Genomic DNA, 27,088 nt, shown 5'->3' on the forward strand with positions numbered 1-27,088 from the left:
CATGAATTGGGCTCACCGTTACTTCTCTATCATCTCCATGGGCTTTGGCAAAGGGAGGAAAGTTAACGCAAAGCTCAACGCGCTGTCTGGACCTGGGTGTGCAAACATGGCCAAGATCTCTGAGGCTTCTGCAGAAGCTTCTTGGAATCCAGCATTGGAGCACAAGTGCTGAGAGAAAGCCCGCTTCAAATCTTAGTCTATTGTATTCTACGTGGCTGATTGGGAGTGAGCTATTTAGCCTGTTTTACTGTGTTTAAGTATTTTTGTTGTTGTTGTTTTGGTGTTTGGTTTTGGGTATTTTGTTTTGTTTTAAATCTGGTGAGGGGAAAAAAAAATCAAAGAACACAGTATATTTTCCTGAGAGCACTCTGCCAGAAACAGACGGCCATGTTTGTGTCTTCCCACATGTCAGAATTTATTGAAAAACAGTAACTTGACAAGATTTAGCAGCTTACATTTCATAATAGAATCAGTCTCCCTTGATAGCTTGGCTGAGGTGAATGCAGGCTATTTTATTCCAGTCTTATTTACTAATATTAACTCTCATCTCGCACAGCACACAGTAAATGTATCTGCATTCACACATATGAGCTGCTGAACAAATACAAGTTTAAAAGGCTGTAGCAGGGTCCAAGAGGTTTCAGAAGTGGCTGAGAGAGTCTGTACTGATGAGATAAGAGACCAGACCACTGTGGGGAGGAGCTGTTGCTGGGCCTGCTGGAAACAGGGCTGAGTGAAGCTGCAGATTTCTGCTACTTAGTGAAAAGCCAAACTGGGTCCAGAGCAGGAAACCAGTCGGAAACAGAAAACAACCGTTCCTGGCCAGGTCCTGAAGGGCAAATGTCAAAGGAAATGGTCAGGCAGGCAGTTGAGTGACGAGTCCTCACCCTGTTACTAACGTATCAGGTACCAGATGGTAGGTTGCTGTGGGGCTGTGCCATCACGGTGTTAAGACGTCCATCACTTTGCAGGGGTTCGAGTGAGGGGGTTACACCTCTCCTTAGTCTGATATATTCAATAAGCTGCTGGATGTGGTTTTCCTGATGTAATTTTAACATACCCATGTCCCCCTGCATTCTCAATACAGCCCAGCAAATTTAAAAGATTCTTTTCTCAGTCTGGGTTGGATGTTACTAGATAGTCCTAGTTTCTGAGGCTACCCAGGGGCTGTGGTCATCCTTCTCAAAGTGGAGTCAAAAGCTGCTTATAGAATGGACTCTCCTAGAGCAAAGCCTGATGAAAAGAATCACTGCTTTATACAATAGAGACAAACTTACCACAGGCCGTAGCCTGACCTCAACATACGTATTCAATGTATATTCTTTGCTTTGACTACTTAACTAAGAATGCTAGGAATAATATGAGGCTGACTGTGAGCTTAGTCAGGAAAGAGCTCGCTGGACCTAAATTCAGCCTTCAGAACCCGTGAAAGCGACGTTTAGCAGTGCATGCCCACGATCTCAGAGCTGGGGAGCCAGAAGCAGAAGGATGGAACTTGTTGGGTAGATCATTGGTGAGCTCCAAGCTCAGTGAGAGACTCAGCTTCAAAAGTAAGGTGGAAAGCTATTGAGGAAGACAAGTTGATTTCTGACCTCTACATGTGCACATGTACACGTTTATGAGAACATACACATACATATACACAGATATACATACAAGGTAACACACACACAAAGATATCATTTGGTTTTCCAAACTTTTTAAATGCTTATTTTCTCATTGACAATATATAATTATGATGTCTTCCAGAGAGCCAGGTTAGGAAAAAATCACTCTAGCTGTTTTTATAATACAAAAGATTCCTATCTGTAATACTCTTAGCTACCTCTTCCTATGAGGGACCACTCTCACCTTTTACAGTATCTCTGCTCTAGCTTTGAAATGAAAAATCTATAGGTGCCCCTGTTCTGAGAGTAGTTTTTTTCTCAACTAGAGATAAAGAAGTACTTGAAACAACAAAAATCTTAATATTCTAGAGATCGTATTGTCTCCACCTGATGAGGTATTTGAAGCAGAATAAATTCTTGTTGCTTCATTTAACTCACATTTTTAAGATAAGGAACTTTTAAAAGAAACCTTCCTGTATGGGAGCTTGCAGGGAATGTGGAAACAGAATAGGCCTGTAGAAGAATCAGTTGTCTTTACTTAATTCAATAAGTGAAAATTGAGAGAAAAGACTGTAAGAGAAAGTGATTGTGGGGGAAAGCAGACATGGTCTGTAGAGAGACGTGACCACGTAACATAACAGAACCAGGAATGTGTGGGCATCGCTTTGGTCTCTCCCAAATTAACTCACATTTGTAAATTTGCCAGTAGATCTTGCTTCCTGGAACATTTTGCTCAAGTGCCTGTTCCTCTTGTTTCTATATCGGTCTCTCTGTTTTTCTTTGTAGTTCAAAGACAAGACAGTGTTAAAATTTTAAAAATGGGGTGGGAGAGTTTATAAGTATCACAAAGCTATAACATTTCTTAGCAGTCCTTTGTCAGAGTCCCTGGGAGCAGGAGGAACCATGTGCTTATCCTCCTGCTGAGAGCGCCAAAGCCCACCAAGTTCTCAACTACGAATGGTGTTTGTATTTATTTCAGTCATTTATTTGGGAAGGGGTTTTTAAGAACACTGTTAGTTTATTTATTTATTTATTTATTTATTTATTTTACTAATAATAAATGTATGTGCAATGTTTGTGATAGATACAGTATAGTCTAAAAGTTGAAGTCCATTAAAAATTGTAATTTTGCAGAGCATGAAGTAATGAATACTAATTACTCCTTTCATGTCTGACAGCTCCCTGTAGGCCAATACATCAGCCTAGACTTTAATTTGGTTCGAGTAATGGTTTCATCAATAGTGCATTAAATCTGTGTTTGAGAAGATATACAGTTGAACCTGACCCACACTGTAGATACCTGCCATAAAAGGGCCATAGGCTGACAACAGATGGATAATTACAAATAATTAAATCCACCTAACTCCAGACAATCCTAATTCCATTTAAAATATATCTTAACGTATCAATCGACAGAAAACATATCTGGGAAGATTTATCAACATGTATTTTTTTTCCCAAAGCAAATTTACTGGCTTACATATTAGAGAAGTTGCTGAACTGTGAAGCATCTTTATAAAATTATATCACTTTAATCTTTCAAATCCCCACAAGTGTTATGGAAGTCAGTTCCGAACTTTAATCTTGCCCAGAGCAACCTCACAGCAAGATGAATGTTCGTTTGTTTCTCAGGATATAAATATTTTTTAAAGATAATTTTTACTTCTTCCTACATCTACTCCTCATATATTCTTTTAACAATAGTCTGTCTTAGGAAGAGACCCAATATTGCTTAACAGATGTAATACCTATCTGATATAAATTTTCATTTTACCAAAATAATATGGTAAAAAGGAGACAATCTTTGTTGGCATTTGTTTTATAATGACTGGCTTTCCTCACAGTGGTGGTTACATTAATAAAAATTGCCTTGTCAGCCAGTTTCCAGTTATTAAATGTTATGTTGGTGGTGGGATAATTGTGTCATGTTTAACCGTAGATCTGTCTGAAGGAGTCTTGAGTAAGACCCTCTTTGTGAATTCATTCTTGCTCTCCAATAATTTAGCCTATAATAATCCAACAATCAGGATCTAGTCTCCCCTACCCTCTTAACGTCAAAATAAAGTTTTTATTTTCAGAAAAAAACACTACAACACCTTTTCCATTCTGACCTTAGTCCAGTTTATAAAAGGAAATATAGTGTCATACAAGGGTGTGTGGGCATGACTCGATGTCACAGAATCTGGCTCTTAGATTTTATCTGAAAATGATTACCAAACCCTGCAACATATTTAAAAGAAACAGAACACTTTGGATTCTTTTACAGAAAGGCAATCCTCTAAAACATCGGTTTGTGACCCTTTCATACAGTTCCTCATGTTGTGTGGCCCCCAATCATGAAATTATTTTTGTTATTACTTAACTGTAATTTTGCTATTGTTATGAATCATAATGCAAATATTTTTGGAAATAGTTTTACAAAGGGGTCATGACCCATAGGTTGAAAAACTCTGCCCTCAACCAACATTAATGAACCCAGAATCTCTTAGTTTTGGGCACTGTGCTATAATATTTCAATATGGGGGGGGGGAACGCGCGTGCGCGCACGCCCACATATGTGTCCATCTACATGTGTGCGTGCATTTATTTCAAGGGAGGTAATTTTCTTTTAGCTTGCTTTTTGATTTTTGTTCTTTTATGAAGTGTTTCCCAGAGTTCTAAAACATCTTTTTTGTTTCATTTTGAAATTCTGATTGAAGTCATCTTTTACGTAGAGGGCACACTGGCTATCTGTGCTCACTTGTGTGAAGGAGCAAGCAGATTAACTCACTTCTGCTCCTCCTGGGCCTTCATTCCTCCCCTTCAAGGGCTCACCAGCTGTGAAGCTTTCAGCCCAAAGCCTTTTGGGAAGAACTGGGTTTGACCAAGGAGTACCGCCCTTCCTGCTGGGGTTGCTAAGTTACGGCTTAGCGCTCAATGCCTCACACCTGAGCTTTTTGGCTACACTCTGAGCAGTAGCTGCAGGCACTCATTTTAAACAGCAGGGTGAACCGGAGGGCTTTTAGATGTCCATTGAAAGTTGATTTCTTCTCTGATGTGTGCTTTTACGCTCAAGTAGTGGGGCTCTATTATTTATTTACCATAAAATCTAACTTCTATCTTTATCTGAATTGTCCAAATTAGAAAGAGAACCGGCTATAGAATACTACACAATATCTTTAGGCAGTTCCTCTTCAACCCTCAAATACTACAAATCCTTTTGAAAGAGTCCATCTGCAGCCATTCCTAGTAAAGGCATGGGTGTGCCTCCGAAGCCCGTCTTTAAGCCCATCTTTACTGTAAACAAATTATGCTGCTTTCCGTGTGTGGTATTAGATGCCTATAAAAAAAATTAGTGATGGCATTTGCTTTAGTACTCAGAATACCAGGTCACATCAGAGATCTGTTAAGGTTTCTGTCGTTCAAAACAGATAGCTTTCAGCTGTAATGGTGCTGTCTGGAAAATGGCTCCAGTAAATTTAAGACACTCCCTTGGTTTGCAGATGTGCATCTTTGAGATGGGGATTCCTTATTCTGCCAGGAATGGTGATGAGCACTTCTAATGTCATCACTTTCAGGCAGAGATTTGTTAGTTCCAGGCTATCTTTGTCCACATAGAGAGTTCTAGAGCAGCCAGGGGTACACAGTGGGATCCTGTCTCTAAAAGAAAGAAAGAAGGAGGGTGGGGGGAGGAGGGAGGGAGGCAGGAGGAGGGAGAGACCACCATTATCTTAGTTAGGGTTTCTGTTGCTGCAAGGAAACACCATGACCAAAAAACATGTTGGGTAGGAAAGGGTTTATTCAGCTTACATTTCCATATTGCTGTTCATCACCAAAGGAACTCACACAGGGCTGAAACCTAGAGGCAGGAACTTATGCAGAGGCCATGGAGGAGAGCTGCTTACTGGCTTGTTCCCCCATGGCTTACACAGCCAGCTTTCTTATAGAACCCAGGACCACTAGCCCAAGGATTGCCCGACTCACCATGGGCTGGGCCCTCTTCTGTCAATCACTAATTGAGAAAATGCCTTACAGCTGGACCTCATGGAGGCATTTCCTCAACTGAGGTTTCTTCCTCTCTCGAGACTCTAGCTTGTGTGAAATTGACACAAAACCAGCCAGTACATACATGTTTTTTTTTATTTTTATTTTTGTTGTTGTTGTCTTAAATGTTCCCCCCCCCCCGAGGAAAAGGAGAATAATTTTAATTCAAAAATCAGGATGGAGATGATTTGATAGCAATAATAACACTTGGGAATGAAGGGAGACTGAAATTCAGAAGACATAGTAGCTCTAGAGAGCATGGTCTAGAACGTTCTATGATATTTCTCATATTCTTTTTTTTTTTAGCTTTTATAAAATTTATTATAAAAGATCTGCAAATAAGTAAAACCATCACACACCAAAGTTAACCAGAAACAAAATGTATTCAACTCATTAAGAGCTTAAATACAGTTAGAGTAGGCACTGAGATATGAAGCTTAAACACATTAGACCTTACAATTTCAGTAGCAATATATCTTTATGTTATCCACCACCCACACCAAGGATCTATGACATAATTAGAACTAAAGAAACAATCTTTCAAACCTTGTATCCATTTCCAGCTTCATTGTATCATTTCCCTCCTTCCTGTCCTCCCTCCAGCCTCTTCCATGTCTCTCCAACCCCAGTTCCTCTCAAATTCACAGCCTCTGTTTCTTTGTCATTGACACGCACACTGCCTAAATACATAAATATAGCCTGGTGAATTCATTTAGTGTCGCTTGTATGTATGTGACTTCAGAACTGACCCCTTGGTACTGGACAACCATTTTAGAGGCTCAGCCCTGGGGAAAAGGATTCTCCTACTCTTAGCGTCCCCTAGCTGTCTGTAGTTCTTGACTGTGTAGGAGCTCTGTGAGTTTCCCCTTCTGTGTTAGCCTGTCTGTTGGTGCTGTCTGTGTTCAGGCCTTGTTTGGGTAGCCATGTCGCTGAGCTACATGAGTGAAGCTTCCTTGTCATTTTTAGGAGATATAATCTCATGGCAGATTTCCTGGTTCTCTGCTCTTAAATCTTTCTGCCCCTCTTCTGTGACGGTCTGCAAGCATCAGTAGCAGGGATGAGTTGTAGGTGTATCCACTGGGGCTTCATCATCAGATGCTTTCTGCATTTTGGCCAGTTATGGCTTTCTGTAAGGGTCTTCCTCCACTGCAAACAGAAATTTCACTGAGGGAGATACACTTATCTGTGGGCGTTTAGAGTAAGTATTTTACATTTCAGCAAGGAATTATTTTTTTTAAAGATATAAATTAAATAACTCATATAAATAAATATATTTACTAGAAGTTACAGATCCTAGATTAGGCTGGGGTACTTGAATAATCATAGCCATTTCCTTCATAAACACAGAATTTCTAAGCAAAGATCATCTGGCCGTGTGCTCTGAGCCCTGTGTTTTTCCTCTAGCTACCTCAGGTTAGTCCCAATTCAGCTGTATCTTCTCTGCTCTCTTGTGATCAGCAGCTAAATAGGTTAACAGAGACATTGCAGGCAGCCTCTGTGAACACAAATTAGCCTGCAATGAGATACAGTGAAATAGATTTTACACTAGGTGTCTAGAGACCAGGGTCTTAGTAATTCCAGCTCTGCTAAGCAACAAGGATCCTGGGCAAGTTGTAAACTCTTTGGGTCCATAAAAAGAAGAATCTAGAGGAGTTAGGCTTGCTCTAAAGTTACCACTCAGCAAGGTGGACCAGAATGCCCTTGACTTAACCCATGTCCTGGCCAATTAGCCCATAGTGTTTGCCCTGGGAAAAATCATTTCAGTTCAGTTCTGAGCTGTCCTAATAAGTATCTAGGTTCCAAACCAGCCAATCTCATCCAGCTAGAAGGTGAAGGGTAGCTAACTCCCTTGGAAGAATGTAAAAAAAATGTCCTCCAGGGACAACTTTACCGGAGATTCTGAAGTTCCTCCCACCTGTGAATCTCACTGTGAGGGGATAAAAGAATATTCTGTTCTTGAGGGTAGCAGGGCAGGAAACAACTTCAGACAAACTTTGCTTTAAGCAAAAGTCTGCACTTCCTACTTCTGTGCCACTTGCTGCAGCTCCAGTGAGCCATGGCAGCCTTGAATACCGGAAGTCAACCTTGGGGTTCAAGCTGTTCACAGAAGCAGTGACATTTGTCTGTCTGTTTCTCCACCCCTCTGGTTAATGCTGCTGTGGTTTAGAGTCTTCAAATCAGAAGAGAGTGTTAACAGTCTGTTTAATTTTCCCAGACAGGAGATTAACCAAAAATTAACCTAGCAGCAATGATAAAACCAACTGTGTCATTATGCAATTTTTGCCTTTCATAGATCATAAACACCCCAAATGAGGATAATTTACTGTCCCCAGGAAACCTAAAGCTATCAAACGATGCTTCCAAGCAAGGTGTAAAACCCAGTTTGTAGGCAGTTCTCTTACACAGCACAACTGCCATCTCTAGTAACTATTTTCTCTTTTAAAATTTATTACTTAGTATATGTGTATGTACATATGCACATATGTATGTGCCCTCATGTGAAGGCCAAAATTTGATACTAACCATTGCCTCCAGTTGCTTGCCACCTCTATCTTTTTTCTTTTTTTTTAAATTGGGTATTATATTTACATTTCAGATTTTTTCCCCTTACCCCACTTCCCCCCACCACCCAGAAACCTCCTATCCCATCCCCCCTCCTCATGCTTCTATGAGGCTGTGCCCTCATATACCCCCACCCCCACTCCCCCCTTCCCACCCTCACATCCCCCCCCCACTCTGTATTCGTCCTTCATGGGACCAAGAATCTCCTCTCCCACCTATGCCCGACAAGGCCATCCTCCCCTTCATGTACAGATGGAGCCATGGGTCCCTCCCTATGTGCTCCCAGGCTGGTGGTTTAGACCCTGTGGAGCTCTGGTTGGTTGGTATTGTTGCTCCCCTCATGGGGCCTCAAACCCTTTCTGCTCCTTCAGTCTTCTCTCTAACTTCTCCATTGGGAACCCCTTGATCATATCAGTGGTTAGCTGTGAGCATTGTCCTCTGAATGTGTCAGTCTCTGGCAGACCTCTAAGGAGACAGCTATATCATGTTCTTGTCAGCATGCACTTCCTGCCATTCACATCAGTGTCTAGCTTAGGTGACTGCACATGGGATGGATACCCAGGTGGAATGGTCTCCTGATGGTCCCTCCTTCATTTTCTGTCCCAAGTTTTGTCTCCATATTTGCTCCCTTGAGTATTTTTGTTATTCCTTCTAAGTAGGACTGAGGCATCTCCACTTGGTCTTCCTTCTTCATGAGCTTCATATGGTCTGTGAGTTGAGTCTTTGCTATTCCAAGCTTTTGGGCTAACATCCGCTTTTCAGTGAGTAAATACCATGTGTGTTCTTTTGTGATTGGGTTAGCTCACTCAGGATGATAATTTCTAGTTCCATCCATTTACCTAAGAATTTCTCGAATTCATTATTTTTAATAGCTGAGTAATACTCAATTGTGTAAATGTACCACATTTTTTGGGTCCATTCCTCTGTTGAGGGACATCTGGGTTCTTTCCAGCTTCTGGCTATTATAACTAAGGCTGCTATGAACATAGTGGAGCATATGTCCTTGTTATATGTTGGAGCAGGTATATGCCCAGGAGTGGTATAGCTGGATCCTCAGGTAATGTTATGTCCAGTTTTCTGAGGAACCGACAGACTGATTTCCAAAGTGGTTGTACCAACTTGCAATCCCACCAACAATGAAGGAGTGTTCCTCTTTCTTCACATCCTCGCCAACATCTACTATCACCTGAGTTTTTGATCTTAGCATTCTGACTGGTGCGAGGTGCCACCTCTATTTTTTAAGACTGAACCCAGAGTTCACAAATTCATCTAGCTGGCTTGTCAGCAAGCCTCAGGGTTCATTCACTTTCCATATCCCCAGTACTAGTACAGGCATGCACCACACAGGTATCTTTATGTGCACAAAGAGCACTTTGCTACCTAAACCACCTCCACAGCCCCTCTCACTCCTCACAGGGAAAAAGTCAGACCTGGAAAAGTAGATACATACTCTGGGTCTTCATTTGCAAATGCCTCACAATACATATAGGTACACGAGAGATACAGACTTGACTATGAGTGCATTACAGTGCACTTGCTACAGAGCAGATATTTGGCTAAATATTTACCCAGCTAAAACATCCTTTTTGTCTAACAGTGACATCATGAGATGTCCATGCTTAATGTTGGCCTTTCTTCTGAATTGTCTTTGAAAACCTAAAGAGGGGTTATTTGTAGTAAATGATCAGAACCATTGGTTACTGTGGGCTTTTAGTAGAAATCATACTACCACACTAACTGATATGGTCCTCTAGAGAGGAAGTAAGCCACTAACCTGCCAAGGTGTGACCCATGAGCGAAGAACAAGGTTGGAAACAATGAGAACATATAATAGAGGGAGAAATCCACAGAGCTGATGCGATTAGATCCTTTGATGACAGTTTCTGCTCTAGAGCGATTTCTTACTGAGGCCCAAATACTATCTGCAGGCACAATGCCTTTCATTTGAGATACTAGAACCACAAGTATTTCACTTTGAGATTTTTTTTTTAATCGGGGGTTATTGCATGACATAATGTGATATCTTGGGGATGTAACTCCAGTACCAATCATAAAATCCATGATATGACTTGCACATTTGACACACCTAGCCTGACCATGACATTGCACATGTTTTAGTTTACCTGAACTCTGACCACAGCCCATGCAAGAGTCAGGGGTGGGATTTGCCTTGTGAGATCCTGTTGGTTTTCAAAAAGATGGGAATTTGAGGTTTGTGGCTTGCTTCCAAAAGTAAATTGGATGTGATATTGGTAGTTTGTCTGTCTGGTAGCCCATGAGAACACACACAAACATGTACACGCCACACATACCAAAGCTAATTTAACTTTTACTGTAGTTCTTTATATGGCCCTGAGCTCTCCCAGGCTCTCAATTAGTTTACCCTCATTTTTCACATGACAGCATCATTTGGGGGCTTCTTAGATACTTGTGCACCTCCTTGGAACAGAGCCTATTAGATTCTTTACTCATCTTTTCAATAGCAGGTCTTTGATCTCTTCATGTCTTTTGTGTGGCAAGGGTTTGGTGGGTACCGATAATCTGCTTGTCCTGAAGATTCCATATCATCAGAATCCTATGCTGCATTTTCCTTTGTGGCCCCTACTCGTTTGTCTTCATGATGATATTTACATCCCCTTTTTGAAGAGCTATCTCTTCTCTTCTTTTGCCTGTCTTCTGATTGAGTAGATAATTGAACTTTACATGTACCTGCCATGTTGTGGGTATATGATATACATACCCACATACAGATACTTAAAATACTGTACCCACAATGCCTATTATCAGGAACTAATATTTGTGCAAGCAGAGATCTAATTTGCCTTGGAAATAACTAGATGCCCTGTGCTTGGAAGGCTCTCTTGACAACCTGGCATAGTATAGGTATTCAGTTTCTATTTAAGAAAGAATGACATAGATGATTGATAGATAGACAGACAGACAGACAGACAGATAGATAGATGATAGATACATACATAGATAGATGATAGATACATAGATAGATGATAGATACATAGATAGATGATAGATATATACATAAATAGATGATAGATACATAGATAGATATATACATAGATAGATGATAGAATAGATAGATGATAGATACATACATACATAGATACATAGATACATGGATATATAGATACATAGATACATGGATACATAGATACATAGGTAGATATATAGACACATAGCTCCATGAGCATGGTATCACCTGGAAACTGTGTGTCAGTGTGAACATGTGGTATCTGACCCTTAGTCTATAAAACAAGAGCTTAGGCCATCATGATCATTTCTTATGTCTATCCCAGCATCCTTGGTCCAACCACTTGTAAAAGTTCTCTATATTCCAAGAGGGATGTCAATACTCATCATTCAAACACAGTTCTTGTCTTTGTTTTAGAAAGGGGTGGGGAACACACTGCAAAGGTGTACACTGGCTCAGAGAGTGGGTTGCTGGCATAATGGTTCTTTTTCATCCTGGAAAAGAACTAACAAAGCAAACAAATCAAAACCAGACACAGCAAATGACATCACCTTTCAGCTTCACAAAGCTTGTCTCTAAAGTGGGCTGCTGGCTGTCCCGTCGCCAGCTTTGAGGCTAACACTTGTCATGGTTGTTTTTTTTTAACTACAAATGGAAGGTTACTTTTCAGTGGAAACAAAAATTGGGTCACTAGTCTACTCAGTCCTTGGGATCCTTAATTTATATCCAGGTAGTTAAAGCTCAAATTATTTTTAGAAAACGACCAACTTTATCATCTTTCAACATTAGAGCAAATTGTCACAAAACTTCCTCCAAACAGTGGTGGATGGTTACAAGGTACTTTATCACCATCTGCCCTTGATAGTCACTCTGTAAGGTGCAGTCACAGAAGAGCCCGAGACAACCGTATTATTGCCACAATTTAGCATCCTGAGTATCTCTGCTCATTTTTATTTTAATTTTTAGAAACAGGTGCTAGATGTGGCACGCCACCGTTTCTTCTGAATGTGCTCATTTTCCAGTGTTAATAAACTGAGTAAATACCCTCTCACCTGCAAGTCAGCGAGACAGGCGGTACATAGTTTTCTCTCCTGGGTTATATAGCCTGCTGGTGTTAGGTTAAGAGCAACATGGGCTTTGCATGGCATTGATCATTATAACATTCCGGAAATCAAACTTTTCACAAAGCAATGCTCGTTGTGCAGCCTAGAGTCCTTCTACTGGGGAGGCTGAGGCAGGACATTTCAAGGCCGTGGCCCCACCTGGGCAGCCTAGTATCATGTCACAGAATAAAAAGGTAAAAAGAGGGCTGGGGACAGGATTAGAGTGCCTGTTGTCTAGCCTGCATGAGGCTATGGGTTCCATCCTTGGGACCTCAAAAAATAAAATTTTGCAGACTTAATAGTGAAAAATTCAGAATTTTCATCAACACTCAAGATTAAATGAGAGTGAAAACTGTTCCTAGGTTTAGTGATACTCCCAACTTTTTATCTGCATTTTCAGGCCACCTCAAGCAAAATGTTCAAGAAGTTGAATCATCTATAAGTTCAATTTCTGTCTTCCTGTCACTTGAATTGAAGAACTCTCCATAGTGAGTTCCTCACAGACAAGAGAATATAAGCCAGGCAAAAGCTGTAGAAAACAAATCAATCTAAAGTTGTATGTCAATAGCCTAGTTTTAGAAACATAAGCAAATATTAATATATTGTTACTATATTTAATATGGTGATAATGTGTTAATATAATAGATAAGGTATTGTTTAATAACATAATGTGTATAAGTCTGTATTTTAATATGTTGGCAAGTAAAATATTCCATTCATGGCACAGTAATATAGTTTAGTGTAGACACAGAGTTAATGTGTGTATGTGTGTGTGTGTATCAACATATGCACGACTTATTCTATCCTTCAACAAGATCAGTGTTTTCCTATGATTTTACATGAAAATGCTTTGAAAACAATAAAACACTATAAAAAATAGCAATGTCTGATAAACTTTAGTCCCAGAAAGTACAGTGAAAGCTGCACTTTGCTGACTGTCAGAGCAATATTGTATGGTGAGTGGTCACACTGTTACTGGTTCACACATACAGAGATAGACAGAAGTCTAGGGGCATCCTTTGTTCATCCTGTGTCATAGGAAAACTAGGGTAACTGGGAATCCCTAGACCTGGCTCAGAAGTGTTACCAGAATCAAGGAATAGAATGGAACTTTCCCATGCTCATGTCTCACGGATCTCCTGAGTGTCAGTGTTGTGACTCCTGTAGGTACATCAGGATTGGTGATAAAGAATGCGAATTCAACAAAAACTTCCGCCTCATCCTACACACAAAACTGGCAAACCCACACTACAAGCCAGAATTACAAGCCCAGACGACCCTCCTCAACTTCACAGTCACAGAAGATGGGCTTGAAGGCCAGCTGCTGGCAGAGGTGGTCAGTATCGAAAGGCCAGATTTGGAGAAGCTAAAGGTAAATATCACTGCATCACCCCCCAGAACTCACCCTTCACCCCCTCAGCACAGATGACAATGCCAGATTCTTGCCTGTGAAGTAGGATTCTGTAACTGAGGAAATTCCTCCTGAGAAATGCCAGGTAGCTAGGGCTGGGCCACGTGTGGAGATGGAACAAGGCTCAGGCTTGAAGCCTGTCAGTTAGCTCCAGCTGTTATTTTCTTGATTTCTAACAGATGGAAGATGATCCAGCCCAATGTAGACCAGCTCAAAAAACTCTACTGGTGGTTTTCCTTTGCCTGTGGGTATCAATTAAAGATAGCACTTCGGTTAGGGCTTGCACCCCATGTCTACTCTCCTCTCTGTGCAAGGATCTCGGCTGGCTTGAGCCTGTGCAGACCTTGTGCATGGTGCCAGATTCTGTGAGTTATATGTACAACTCTGTGAGTTATCTGTTGTATGTGGAAGGCACTGTCTCCCTGGAGTCATCCACTCTCTCTGGCCCTACACTCTTTCTTCCTCCTCTTCTATGTAGTTCCCTGCGTGCTTTAATAAAGACATTCTGTTTGGGACTGTGTCCCAAAGTCTCCCACTCTCTGTACATTGTGCATTTGGGGGTCCCTATGTTAGTTTCTATCTAATTTGAGATGCAGCTTCTCTGACAATGAACAAGTGAGGTACTGATCTCTGGAGTTTTTTTTTTTTTTTTTGACACCCCAAAATTTTCATTTCCAGTTTTATTTCTGTTTGGATTTTGTTTATTGATTTCTTAGCTGGATTTTACTTCCGTGTATTGATTGTTTTTATGATTTCATTCCACCATTTGTATCTTCACAGACTTCATTAAGGGATTTGTTCAAATTCCCTTTAAGGTCCTTAAACATATCCCTACTTCCTGCTTTGAAGTCCTTGTCTTGTGCTTTAGCGATATTGAATTTCTCAGGGCCTACCGTAATAGAGTTGCTGGATTCTAATGAAAGCATATTGTCTTGTCTCTTCCTGTTTGTGGTCTTATGCTGAGATCTGGGCATCTGGAGTAATGACATTTGAAGTATTTCTTGGCATTGATATCTGATCTTGTCTTTAATGAGTGGGTGTTGTGTTCTTTGGATGCTGTTGTTCTCTCTGCATCCTAGGCAAATGTGGTGGTTGTGGGGGTCCCTGGTTGAGAATGCTTCTGAGTCCCAAGCTAGTATGGCCACTGGTCCCTGGCAGAATATATTTTTGTAGATCAGCAGCTTAGTGTTTTACTGCTGTGAACAGACATTATGACCAAGGCAACTATTATAAGGACAACATTTAATTGGAGTGGCTTATAGGTTCAGAGGTTCAGTCCATTATCATCAAGGTAGGAGCATGGCAGCATCTAGCATAGTGCAGGCAGACCTGAGAGTTCTGCATCTTCATCTGAAAGCTGCTAGTGGAAGAGTAGCTTCCTGGCAGCTAGAATGAGAAGCTTATAAACCACACTGTCAGTGACAAACCTACTCCAACAGAGCCACACCTTCTAATCCTGCTACTCCTTGGGTGGCCATGCATAAACAAACCATCACAGCAGCAGATACAAAGCCATACCTGAGTCTTACTCTGAGAGGTGTGTTGTCTTTTTAGACAAAGCCTTTGCCTGTGAGAGAGCTCCTCTGTTTTTCTGGGTAGATGGTCTTGTCTATTGGGCTGGGTCTTTGGCCTGTTTAATATTTGCTGTAGCTTGGGAATCATAGGCTTCAGTTTTCTCCAGTATTGTGTTTGTTTTCTTCCTTCCTTCCTTCCTTCCTTCCTTCCTTCCTTCCTTCCTTCCTTTCTTCCTTCTTTCTGTTGTTTCAGATGTTTTTCTGAACTTTCTTTCTCGAATAAAATCTACATCTTACATAGTAGAGTTTCCCTGTTTTGCTATAACCCATCTACCTAATGCAAGTGGAGGATCACTTTGATCCACTCTCATTCTGCTGGATCTGGTCAATATGGTTCTGAAGGATACACGTTTGATAATTCGAAGGAGCAGGAAGAAGCTGGGAGGAGAGGGGCAGAGGGAGATGAGGCACACACAACACGGGGCATGGGCCACCCATGTCTGAACTTCGAGAGACAGAGGGCCTGGGCACCCAGACTGACCCTGTGAGCAAATCCCTAGCTGAGTACCTTTACCACCCAATCCCTGACCCCCAGCCCCACCCCTGTGGCAGCACACCACAGAGGGTGGCAATTGAGTCCCAGGCTACTTTGGCCACTGGGTTTTCAAACCGTTTCTGTGTGAGACTGGACATCTTGGAGAGTTGAGTTACCTCTTAGCCTTTCTCCTTGGTCAGCTTAGTGTCCCAAAGGTGGGATTTTGGTAAGGACAAGAGAAGGCTCTGTACATAGGACCTATCAAAATGATTACAGTTCTCCTGAGTTTCATCCTGCTCTAGGCAACGGTGGTTTATTCTTCAGTCTTTACCTTAACAATGTGGCCTGCCTCCCAGCCAGAAATGGGGAGGGCTCCCCATGCCTGGGTACCCAGGAAGGTTTTTACTCTCCTGCAAAGGCCAGGTGCAGTTTAAGTGTTCTGATAGTGACTCTCTAAACTTGCCTGTCCTGTTTTTCTAGTGACAGTTGGCCCAGGACCTCTGTTCTTGGTGAAAGATGATTGCACAGCGATTTCCTTGTTTTGAAGTCTTCCTCATAAAAGGTCTTCCAAGCTGTTCAAATATCAGAGCATAAGCCAGACATTTCTATTTTCTTAAACAGTCTTCCTAGAAGTAATTGGTATTGAATAAGCATCCACACTCTAAACCTTTAGACTCTAACCAAATGTTGGCATGCTGTCTGAGTTTTTTAAATACTTTTTCATAGTTGTGATCAGTATGGTTTTTAACCAGCATGATTGTGCTGACCCCTGTGACTCCCGTGATTATGAGAACTGTCCTGAACATAGCAGAGACTTAACCGCCTTTCCTAACATTTCCTATTAGCTGGTTTTGACCAAGCAACAAAACGACTTTAAGATAGAGCTGAGGCAGCTTGAGGACAACCTTCTCCTGCGCCTCTCCACTGCCAAGGGGAGCTTCCTGGATGACACGGACCTGGTAGAGCGTCTTGAGGCCACCAAGGCCACCGCAGCAGAGATAGAGCACCAGGTGAGAGCAGTGGAACACCCCACCCCCCCACCCCCGGCAGGCTCAGCGCTCTGCTGGACTGGAGATGCTGTGGTGACAGTTGTCAGCACAAAATGCAGCTCTCCATTCAAAGGAAGAGTTTATTGTGGAGCCTATTATGAGTGACCATAGCCTGGGGACACAGATTCAGGTTACCCCAAATACTGTAACCAATGTGGTAACAGATTCATGGTGTTTTTATAGTAACATATTAAACAATAATTAACCAAGGCACTTGCATTAGGTAGATGGATTATAGCTAAACAGGGAAACTCTACTATAGGTCTCAGATACTACCTAGTGACATTCTCAGTTTTGAAGTTGCTAGAAGCTAGTAGTTTGCTAAGAGTCATTGTAAAGGTTTTTATGATCGATTTTTTTTTATTTTATGCACATTAGTGTTTTGCTTATATGTGTATCTGTGTAAGGGTAGCAGATCCCCTGAAGTTACAGACACTTGTGAGCTGTCACATGGGTGCTGGAGATTGAACCCAGGTCCTCTAGAAGAGGAGCCAGCGATCTCAACTTCTAGCCAGCTCTCCAGCCCCATTTTAAAGGTCTCTGATAGTCATAAGGTCAGACATGGATATGTGGGCCATGAATGGCTTTCAAGGGACTAAAAATAACAAAAGATAATTTGGCTCTGGTGTGAAACATTTTAACTCTACATAATAAGGAATTTCTATCCTTAGGCCTTGGAGAATCTCAACGTGAGTGTGCCTCTTATCAACACCACCCTCTGGGAATGTCAGTTTACACAATGTAATCAGGGTCTGGTGATTCCTCTAAAAAGACAGGTTTATTTGTGTAATTCAGGCTACTTAATAACCATCCCTCAGTACTTGGGCTACCAGTACAGGATTAAAAACAGAAATGGTTTAATTTGTACTTCAAGTTCCATAGAGATCCAGTAATTCAATTATATTAATATTCCTTGTATGACCAGGGTTGAAGCCTGCTGGTTTATATGGTAGAAACTAGAGGAGGGGCAAAATTCAGCTCCAAGATATAATATCCCAGTGTATTGAGTATTTAGAGAAATCTTTGGAGCTGAAGTTTTATGTACAGCCTCTGGTGGCAAGAACCAAGCAGGGAATGGCCCCATGTGGGTCTCAGTACACCGTTTCCCCTGGGAAAGTGACAGTTTTCAAAAGTCAATTAGCCATGTCCCATGAACAGCTTCCTAGTAAGTGAGCAGCAGAGATCACAATGGGCCATGTGTGGTGTGTGCACTTTGGACTTTCACAAGTGGCCGTTAGCTGTTAACATTGCAGAGTTTAGATCAGAGTGAGACTCTTATTTGCTTTGTGGCATATCCTCCTTACTAAGTAATCCACTAATTACTCAGCAGAAGCTGTGTCGACATACACCCAATATATGTGCCTTAAATTAAGCAAGGCAATAGAATCCCAAATTACTCTCTCTTTTTAAGTACGTGTTTTCTAGGTGTCTCCTAAGATGGTAAAGATTAGAGCAATTAAGTAAATTAAGGCTTCGAGTTAACTTCCTATCTTCTGAATGTATCGCCATGACGTCGCAGCAACTCTCTGCCCTGTATGTCATTCACACACATCACGAGTCAAAACCATAGAAATGTTCAGGAGAAAATATTGTATCACTTAAAGCTGCCTCAAGCCAGCAGCGTGGATTCTTAAAGAGGAAAAAAAAAAGGAGAATAGGTTTGTATTTGGTTTTAGAAATAGGTTATATGTTTTTTTTTACCCTTAAATAAAAAGTGATTAATTGATGGTGATATAGATCATCTCAGAAAATGTGCCCAGACGCTAACAAGTAAGAATAGTGGGAATGCTTGAGTGTATGGAGATCTGGTGCTGTTGGGGTTTGATGGCTGGGAGCCCTCATACAGAGGCTGTTTAACACGCAAGGCTGTTGCAGGTGCTGTTGCCCTTGGCTGCATTTGTGGAGCTCCTAATCTAATAAAATCATTGGCACTGAGTTGACCCAGCAGACTTTTAAGAGCCATCCCTGGGAGGTGATATAGCTGGGTTATTAAGGCCTGAACTAGAGAAGGGAGGCAGGAAGGTGACATTACTCGAAAGCAGATTTTGCAGAGGCACAACAATTAAGGTCATTTAAGTCTACGGGGTTGGAAACAGCTAGCACCCTCTCCCTTCCCGGTGGACTGCAGTTCATGAAAAAGGGTTATTTGAAAACAGAAATTTAAGAATTTCTTTAAATGTTGCTATTTATCATTTGGATATGTATGTATGTATGTATGTATGTATGTATGTGTGATATGTACACATCAGTATGGGCTCCCATGTACCACACTATATGGAGGTCAGAGGACGACCCTCCTGAGTGGTTTTCTAGCCCTACCCTGAGATCCCAGGTTCTAACTTAGGTCACTGGACTTACGTGGCAAGCACTGTCACCCATGGGTCATCTCACTGGCATGAATTTAGTAATTTTATCAAACCTCATTTTCACAGATGCCAGGCCTGTTATGTACTTTACTTCCTTTGCTTGTTTTGATTTACTGAGTCGGGGTCTCATTCTCTACTGCAGGTTGTGCTTGAAGGAACACACTATGGTATTGCAGACCAGACTCCAACTAACAGCAGTGCTCCTGACTTAGCCTCCCAACTACTGGGAATACAAACATGACCACAGCATCGGGGTCAACTAGTAATAGCTGCTCATTTCAGATATTCCTGAGAGTCCTTCCGTTGTCGGCATTTGTTTAGAAAACAGAGAGATAAGTCGCTGCTGTCATTTGATCCCATTACAGGTGACAGAAGCCAGAGAAAATGAAAGAAAAATCAATGAGACCCGTGAGTGCTACCGACCAGTGGCGGCAAGAGCCTCCCTTCTGTTCTTTGTCATCAGTGACCTCAGGAAAATCAACCCCGTCTACCAGTTTTCTCTGAAGGTAATGCCAAACAGGTTAAGAAAAAAAAAAAACCACAACTCCAGAAAGCCTGATTATTTTTTTTTCTGGAAATTAGGGATTTATTTCTCAGCGGTCCTGGTAGAAGGGGAGAAAGAATGGGGTAAAGCATTTTAAAGCATTTCAAGCAACTGTTACATGTATCAGATTCCCTAAAACATTGCAAGAAAGCATTTCATTTTTCTCCTCTTCAAAAATGAAAAATAAATGAAAAATAAAAAATAAAAGGCAACCTTTACAGAGTTCAAATAAACCACCCCAAAATTCACATTCTGTGATTATGAGAGCCAGGATTTTAGCTTGTGCCTGTTTGACTCCAAAGGCCAGGCTCCGTCTGCCATGCCATTCTGCCTCTGGGAAGGATCTTTAATTCTTGCTGTCAGTTTTGAAAGGAATCCTCAGTGAGATCCATCATCACTGAGTGTGAAGCTTGGTTTTTGTTTGTTTGTTTTGTTGCTTTTGTCTTTTGAGACAGGGTTTCTCTGTGTAGCCCTGGGTGTCCTAGAACTCATTCTGTAGACCAGGCTAGCCTCCAACTCAGAGATTCACTTGCCTCTGCCTCCAAAGTGCTGGGACTAAATGTGTGTGCTATCATCACCTGAGCTTTTTGTTTTGTTTTTAATAAAAACATTAAAGGTGGGCAAAGGACTCATGGGGCTCTGGAAAGGAAAATAATGTAGAAAGGAGATTATTAGGGGAGCACCATGGATGAGGGAGCTTATTAGGGGAGCACCATGGATGAGGGAGATGAGACTAAGGAGAATCAACTAACTACACTTTGTTCAAAACACCATAAGGTAATACCACGAACATTCACCATAAAGATTTCTAAATAATAAAAGCATCTAAAAGGTTACCATACAGCCATGTGGTACATCCGATAGCTTTATTTGAGTGTGTTTTATGTAAAATTTTCTGGTTTGACTTTTATTTCTCCATAAGGAGTAAATGTTGTTCAAAACACTTGAAATAACATGTCCGTCAGTACTTTAAACACTACATTAATTTCAAATTTTTAAGTAATTGACTCAGCAGGTCAAAGTACCAACAAGTCTGATAACCTGAGTTCAATCCCCTGGACATATCTAGTAGAAGGGGAAAAAATAATTCCACAAGTAGCCCTCTGACCTCCACGTATGGGTAGACATACATATATCTTTAATGAACACATAGGCATATAATATAAAAATACTATACACACAGTAATAAATAGAAGGGACTTACTTCACTAGGGGCACAGGCAAAGCCATCCAGAGGAAGTGTTGTTTTAGGAAGAGCTTAAAGAAAAACACCAACAAGTGTTGGGTAAACAGGGCTGTTTGAGGTACAAAAGGGCTGGGGATCCCAGGCTATGAGGATGTATCTCTGGCCAGAGGGTAATGAATATGGGGGTAAAGGTCACAAGAGACAGAACCCAAGAGGAAGACACAATGGACTTGATTCTATAGAACTTCTCAGGCTGTTAAGAAATCTAGATTATATTCTCAGTGCAACAACAAGACAAAGGAAGGCCTCAAGCAGATAGATGGCTGGGGTGGTAGCAAAAGACTCAGAATTGCACATATGTTAGGTATGATTTGAACCTGCAACCTCAGGCCCTTGGAGATGTTGTGTCACCTGATGAGGTGAGTGTAACTAGCATGCCTCCTACTATGTGACTATATGTAACTGGCATGCCTCTTACTATGTGACTATATGTAACTGGCATGCCTCCTACTATGTAACTTTATGTAACTGGCATGCCTCCTACTATGTAACTTTATGTAACTGGCATGTGAAAGCCTTGCTGTTGGGATTCACAACAGCAACAGTGTCTGAAGAGAACAGAAAGCTAAACCAGTAGTGCTTGCCTAGATTAGCAGGTGCCCAGCTAGGGCAAAGGTATTCCAAGAAAACTACAGAGCCCTCATATGAATCTCACAGTGACACTCCTTTAGAACAGTGATCCAGCTGTAAAAATAAAATGTATCCTACCATATTTAAGGTTTATAGTTTTCATAAGACACTAGAAAATGAAAAGACAAACTATGGAGTAGCAAAATCAAAACTCACAATATGTGTGTCTAAGAAAGGATTTGTTAGGCGTATGAAGAACACAGGCATCTCAGTGATGCTGGCTAGATAGACATGCAGAGAACGACAAAAGCACACCTCATGAGAACTTGAGACTGTCCAACAGTTGTTACAGAAATGGCAGATCAAGGCAGATGGGGTCTTGCTCTTGCCCAGGGTCTTGCTCTTTACCCAGTGGGGACTGCTAAAATATCAGCAGTGACAAAGCACCACAGCACATTGCTGGGAAATGAAGCCTCATAAGTTATTTTGGAGGACAGTTTGGTGACTCCCTGCTAAGTACAGGACACAGTTCCAATGTGACCCCGAATTTTATGGGCTTAAGAGAAGTATGAATACAAAGAACCACACAACAATTGATCCCAATGCTCACAGACATTTGACAGTTCTATGTCAGAGTTTGTACATAATCCAAAGGAATTGCTCAAAAATATCAAAAACCGAGCTACAGGCGCACAAAATTTGTCATAAAATGTTATGTTAGGAAGCAGCCTCTGGATACTGAAGAATGCTTGTCATATAAATCCTGTGTGAGAGAGAGTGAGGAAAAGACAAGATTAATCTGCAGTAACTGAGGTGGTTCTGTGGGGCTGGGACTGGTTAGGGACACTGGTGGTAATTACTCTAAGGAAGCACTGAAGACTTTTGAGGGTGGTGAAAGTTGAAGGGGTATTGGGCTGGAAGATGGCTCTGTCAGAAAAATGTTTTCCACTCAGCACCCATATCAGGCATCAGGCATGGTGGGAGGAAGAAGTGGTGGAGGTGAAAACAGCTTAATCCCTTGGGCATGCTAGCAGAGAACATATCCTAAATGGGCACCTGACGTTGCCTTAGCTTCCAAACACGTGTATATGAACACCAAAGTTAGTAATAATAAATAACAGAGGGCTGAGGATATAGCTCAGTAGTTGAGTTACCAAGCATGTGAGGCTAGGATTTATTTTGTGCATCTAACATCATAGGATTTTACTTACACACACATACACACACACACACACACACACACACACACGCAGTGCACACACATATTAATATTATAAAGTAAATTAGTCTGTGCTCTAATACTTAAAATGAATCCATATAGAGAGGCAGATGTGTACAAATCCATCCATCCATGCCAAGGACCAGCCTCGGTTTGGAGAAGGGTGTTTTGAGAACGTTGAATGCAATGACTCAAAGTCAAATCGTGGATACAAGATGGCAGCCTTGTAGTCTGCTGGAGATGGCTCCCTGGGTAGCTCTCTGACGATAGCTCTTGGCTCTGTAGTCTGTTCAAGACAGCTGTCTCTCCAGATAGTTCTTTATGCTTGAGATAGTTCTCCTGCTAGAAAAAGAATTCTAAAAGTTCTCCGAGTAGATTATGGGTTTTCTAACCAGGGTCAGAAAAGCTGTTATAAAAAAATTCCTTGGATTTTCTTGAAAAAAAAATCCTGAAAGAGCCATGTTTGCTCTCCATGGATTTTCCAACAAAAATCAAATTCTGTTAGAAAAAAATTATTAAAGAGCTATGAAAATTCTAAAAGAGATGTGTTTGTTCTCCATAAATTTTCAAACCAAAGATAGAAATCCTTTTAGAAAAAAATTCTAAAAGAGTTGTAGAAAAAAAAAAAAACAACTCTAAAAACAAACTGCTCTCACTCTTTTCTAGCTCATCTTGCCAGACCGAAAGCCCCGTCTTTTATTTATATATCAATTTGGCCATATATATCAGCATTCCATGACCTTAGTAGCCCTTTGGCTCTTAGGAAAAGGACAGCGCAAGTACTTTTTATTAACATGGCAGATAAATTCACAGACCTGCCTGCCTTTGTAAGCACAAACAATAAACTTAGCTGGGATCCAGTCCTGAGATTACTATTCTGAACAGATCTGGACCTAGATTTGCTCTGTCCCAGGCTGATCTTGAACTCAGGAATATGCTTGCCTGTGTATCTTTCTGACAAGCTGGTTCATAGTACAGTGCCTCTGTTTTTCTAGGTCCGCAAAGCCCAAAATATAATTAATATTGCATCACTATACTTTGTGTAGTTGGGAAACTATATGCTTGAGCTCAGGTTTTCAGAGTTCTTTCCCATAACCTTAAGGGCTTTCCTGAAGGTTTCAGTTTTCACCATTGGTGAGACATTAGACACCCTCACCTACCGGATTTGTGCTGCCTCTGATTATCTTGGAGTCCTTAACCATGACAGAGGACATGTCCCCATAACCTTGACAGGGAGAATATTTCCCAAAGGAGGAACATGAAATGTATATATTTATGAACCTAGAATAAATGACTGAATTGATATGTAAATAAAAGATGGGGCTTTTGGTCTGTATGAGATGAGCTAGTAAAGAGTGATAACAATTCATTTTTAGAACTTTTTCTAGCAATTATATATATATATGCTAGAAAATTATATATACTATATATTGCTAATATATATAATATATTAATATATATAATACATTATATTATATTATATTATATATATGGTAAAACCTAGAAGCCATTCTCCTGAGGGAAATAAACCATTCACAAAGATAAACACTGCCTGATTCCACTCACATGACACACCCAGAGTAGGCAAACTCATGAACACAAAGAAGACTGGTAGATGCCGAGGATGGGGTGGGAGGCTGGGGGCAGGATGGGGAGAATGATAGTTGGTACAGAGACTCGATTTTGCAGGATGAAAAGGTTTTAAAGTTGGTGACATATTTAAATACTACTACACACTTAAAATAGTGTAGGGGGCGGGGCTCAAGAGATGGCTCAGAGGTTAAGAGCACTGGCTGTTCTTCCAGAGGTCCTGAGTTCAATTCCCAGCAACCACATGGTGGCTCACAACCATCTATGATGAGATCTGGTGCCCTCTTCTGGCCTGCAGGTATATATGCAGGCAGAATGTTGTATACATAAAAATGAAACAAGTTAAAAGAATAGTTTCAGTGGTAAAATTTTATAGGTATTTCAAACAATTCAAAAGTAATAAAATTGAAGTGTATGTATGTAAGAAGAGAGGATGGTATGGTTGTTAAAATGGAAATGCAAATAGAGTTTGTAGAATCATTTTAATAATGGTCATGAACTAGGCATAGTGGCGCTCACCTCTAATCCTAGCACGTGGGAGGCAAAGGCAACAGGATTGACATAAGTTCAACCTCATCCTTGTTTACGAAGTGAGTTTCAGGCCAGCCAGGGTAAATAACAAAAGACCATGTCAAATGTGCATGTACCCATGTAAACACATACATGCACGCACACGTGCACACACGTACACACGCACATGCACACACGTACATGCACATATGCACACACATGCACACATACACATGCACACACACATGCACACCCATACACACACATGCACACACGCATGCACACCCATACACACACATGCACACACATACACGCACATACTTGTACCATGACATCAAACCTGGAATGAACACTTTCTGTGCAGCACAAACTCTAAGTGTTCTAGCAGCTCATGTAAGCCTCATAGAAGTTCTACCTCGTCTCTCTCCCTACAGAGTGTAAGCTGTACCCTTATGTATCAGAGGCTAGCTAGGCACTCAAACATGACTTTACTAACAGTCACATTGACCTTCCAGGCTTTCAACACACTGTTCCACAGAGCCATTGAGCAAGCTGACAAGGTGGAGGACACTCAGGAGCGCATCTGCTCCCTAATAGAGAGCATCACCCATGCCACCTTCCTCTATGCCAGCCAAGCACTGTTTGAGAAGGACAAGCTCACATTTCTGTCCCAGATGGCCTTTCAGGTGAGGACATCAGTCACTTGAAGCTTCCCTGGAACCCAAGTCTGACACCTCGGATTATTGTACATTTTCCTCCTGCCAAAGGCAAACAGAAATGCCTTTTCAAATCTTTCGATGACAAGGAACTTGAGCGTGGAATGGCTTTTGCCTAGGGTGCTTTGGTTTGGGGAACTGGCAACCATCCCACTAAGAAACCTCAGTGAGAGAGAGATACTCGGTTCATGTTCTCAGGTTCTATAAACAAACTTTCTAGGTCCTACCAAAAATGTTCTTTGAGGTCCAGATCTGAGTTTCTTACGGTCCTTTAAAAAAAATAATCTCACATGGGCTCATCCATGTTGCTAGCAGAATTTCTATCTTAGGCTGCCCAGTATCCCACTGTATAAAGTTAATGGTTTTCTAGAAAAGTAAATTTCAAAAATGATTAACATATGATGTAATAAACTAATTAGCTTACTCTAACCATCCTACAGTGTAACCATGTATTAAAGCTTCATATTTTGTTCATATACATATATATACATATATATACACATATATATGTATATACATATATGTGTATATATATGTATATATATTCAATTAAAAATACAATTTAAAATTCTTTAGCACAATAAATAAGTAAAGAAAAAAGCTCCATCTAAGCCTCATGCTCCAATTTTCAATGTCATTAGCATAATGGAAACCAACTTATCTTTTGCACATGTGTGTTCTCTTGAGATCTTGTTGAGAAGGAGTGAGATCCACCCCCTTGAGTTGGACTTCCTGCTTCGGTTCACAGTTGAACACACTTACTCCAGCCCTGTTGATTTTCTGACTGCTCAGTCATGGAGTGCTGTTAAGGTACGTGACAAACTTGCTTTCTCAATTCTTAATTTATTTTTTCAAGCAGTGGGTTTATTTAACATAGAAAGACAATTCATAAAATAAAGATGATATAGACATCACTTACTTCGTAGAAGCATGCTAGATACTTTATATTATCCAACTGGCTACTTTCTTATCCAAAGATAAAAAAGCATTTGGTCTATGTATGAGAGGGAAAGTTATTAGTAATTATGCAAGTCTGTCATGACCTTTGATAAAAATCAAAGGATATAAAAGATCATTTTTTAATTTAGTTAAATCTTGTTTATTTGTTCTGTTTCACTTTCATTACAGTTTTTCACCTTTTCTAATAGGTTTTGAAATATTACAATATAGTAGTTAATTTTTACTCTAAAGTAGTTAGGCTAGGGTTGAAGAGATGGGTCTGGTGATAAAGTGCACCCACATAATCCAGGTGTGGTAGCAGTACATCTGTAACCCCAGCACTGGGAAGGCAGAGACAGGAGGATCCCTGGAGCTTGCTGGCCAGCAGATATAGCTGAATTGGTAAGCTCCAGATTCAACAAGAGCCCTTTTCTCAAAAAATAAAGTTGCCTAGCCAGATGGTGGTGGCAGACACCTTTAATCCCAGGCCTCAGAATGCAGAAGCAAGTAGATCTCTGAGTTCAAGGCCAGCCTGTGCTACACAGTAACAGCAAGGACTATACAGAGAAATACTATCTTGAACCCAATATTAATGAGG

The 27,088-nt window shown here is 40.9% G+C and overlaps 1 protein-coding gene across 10 annotated transcripts in view; it reads left to right on the plus strand.

Moving 5' to 3' along the window:
* Positions 1–27,088, plus strand: part of Dnah11 (dynein axonemal heavy chain 11) — a 290,461-nt gene that overhangs the window by 230,392 nt on the left and 32,981 nt on the right. For all 10 annotated transcript variants that reach the window (XM_076920922.1, XM_076920924.1, XM_076920923.1 and 7 more), the window contains 5 exons: positions 13,449–13,653; positions 16,587–16,751; positions 19,522–19,662; positions 25,351–25,521; positions 26,239–26,361. In XM_076920922.1, the coding sequence (XP_076777037.1) occupies positions 13,449–13,653; positions 16,587–16,751; positions 19,522–19,662; positions 25,351–25,521; positions 26,239–26,361 (805 nt within the window). The remainder of the gene's footprint in view (positions 1–13,448; positions 13,654–16,586; positions 16,752–19,521; positions 19,663–25,350; positions 25,522–26,238; positions 26,362–27,088) is intronic.

The sequence above is a fragment of the Arvicanthis niloticus genome, chromosome 23 (genome assembly GCF_011762505.2).
Source record: "Arvicanthis niloticus isolate mArvNil1 chromosome 23, mArvNil1.pat.X, whole genome shotgun sequence".
NCBI lineage: Eukaryota > Metazoa > Chordata > Mammalia > Rodentia > Muridae > Arvicanthis > Arvicanthis niloticus.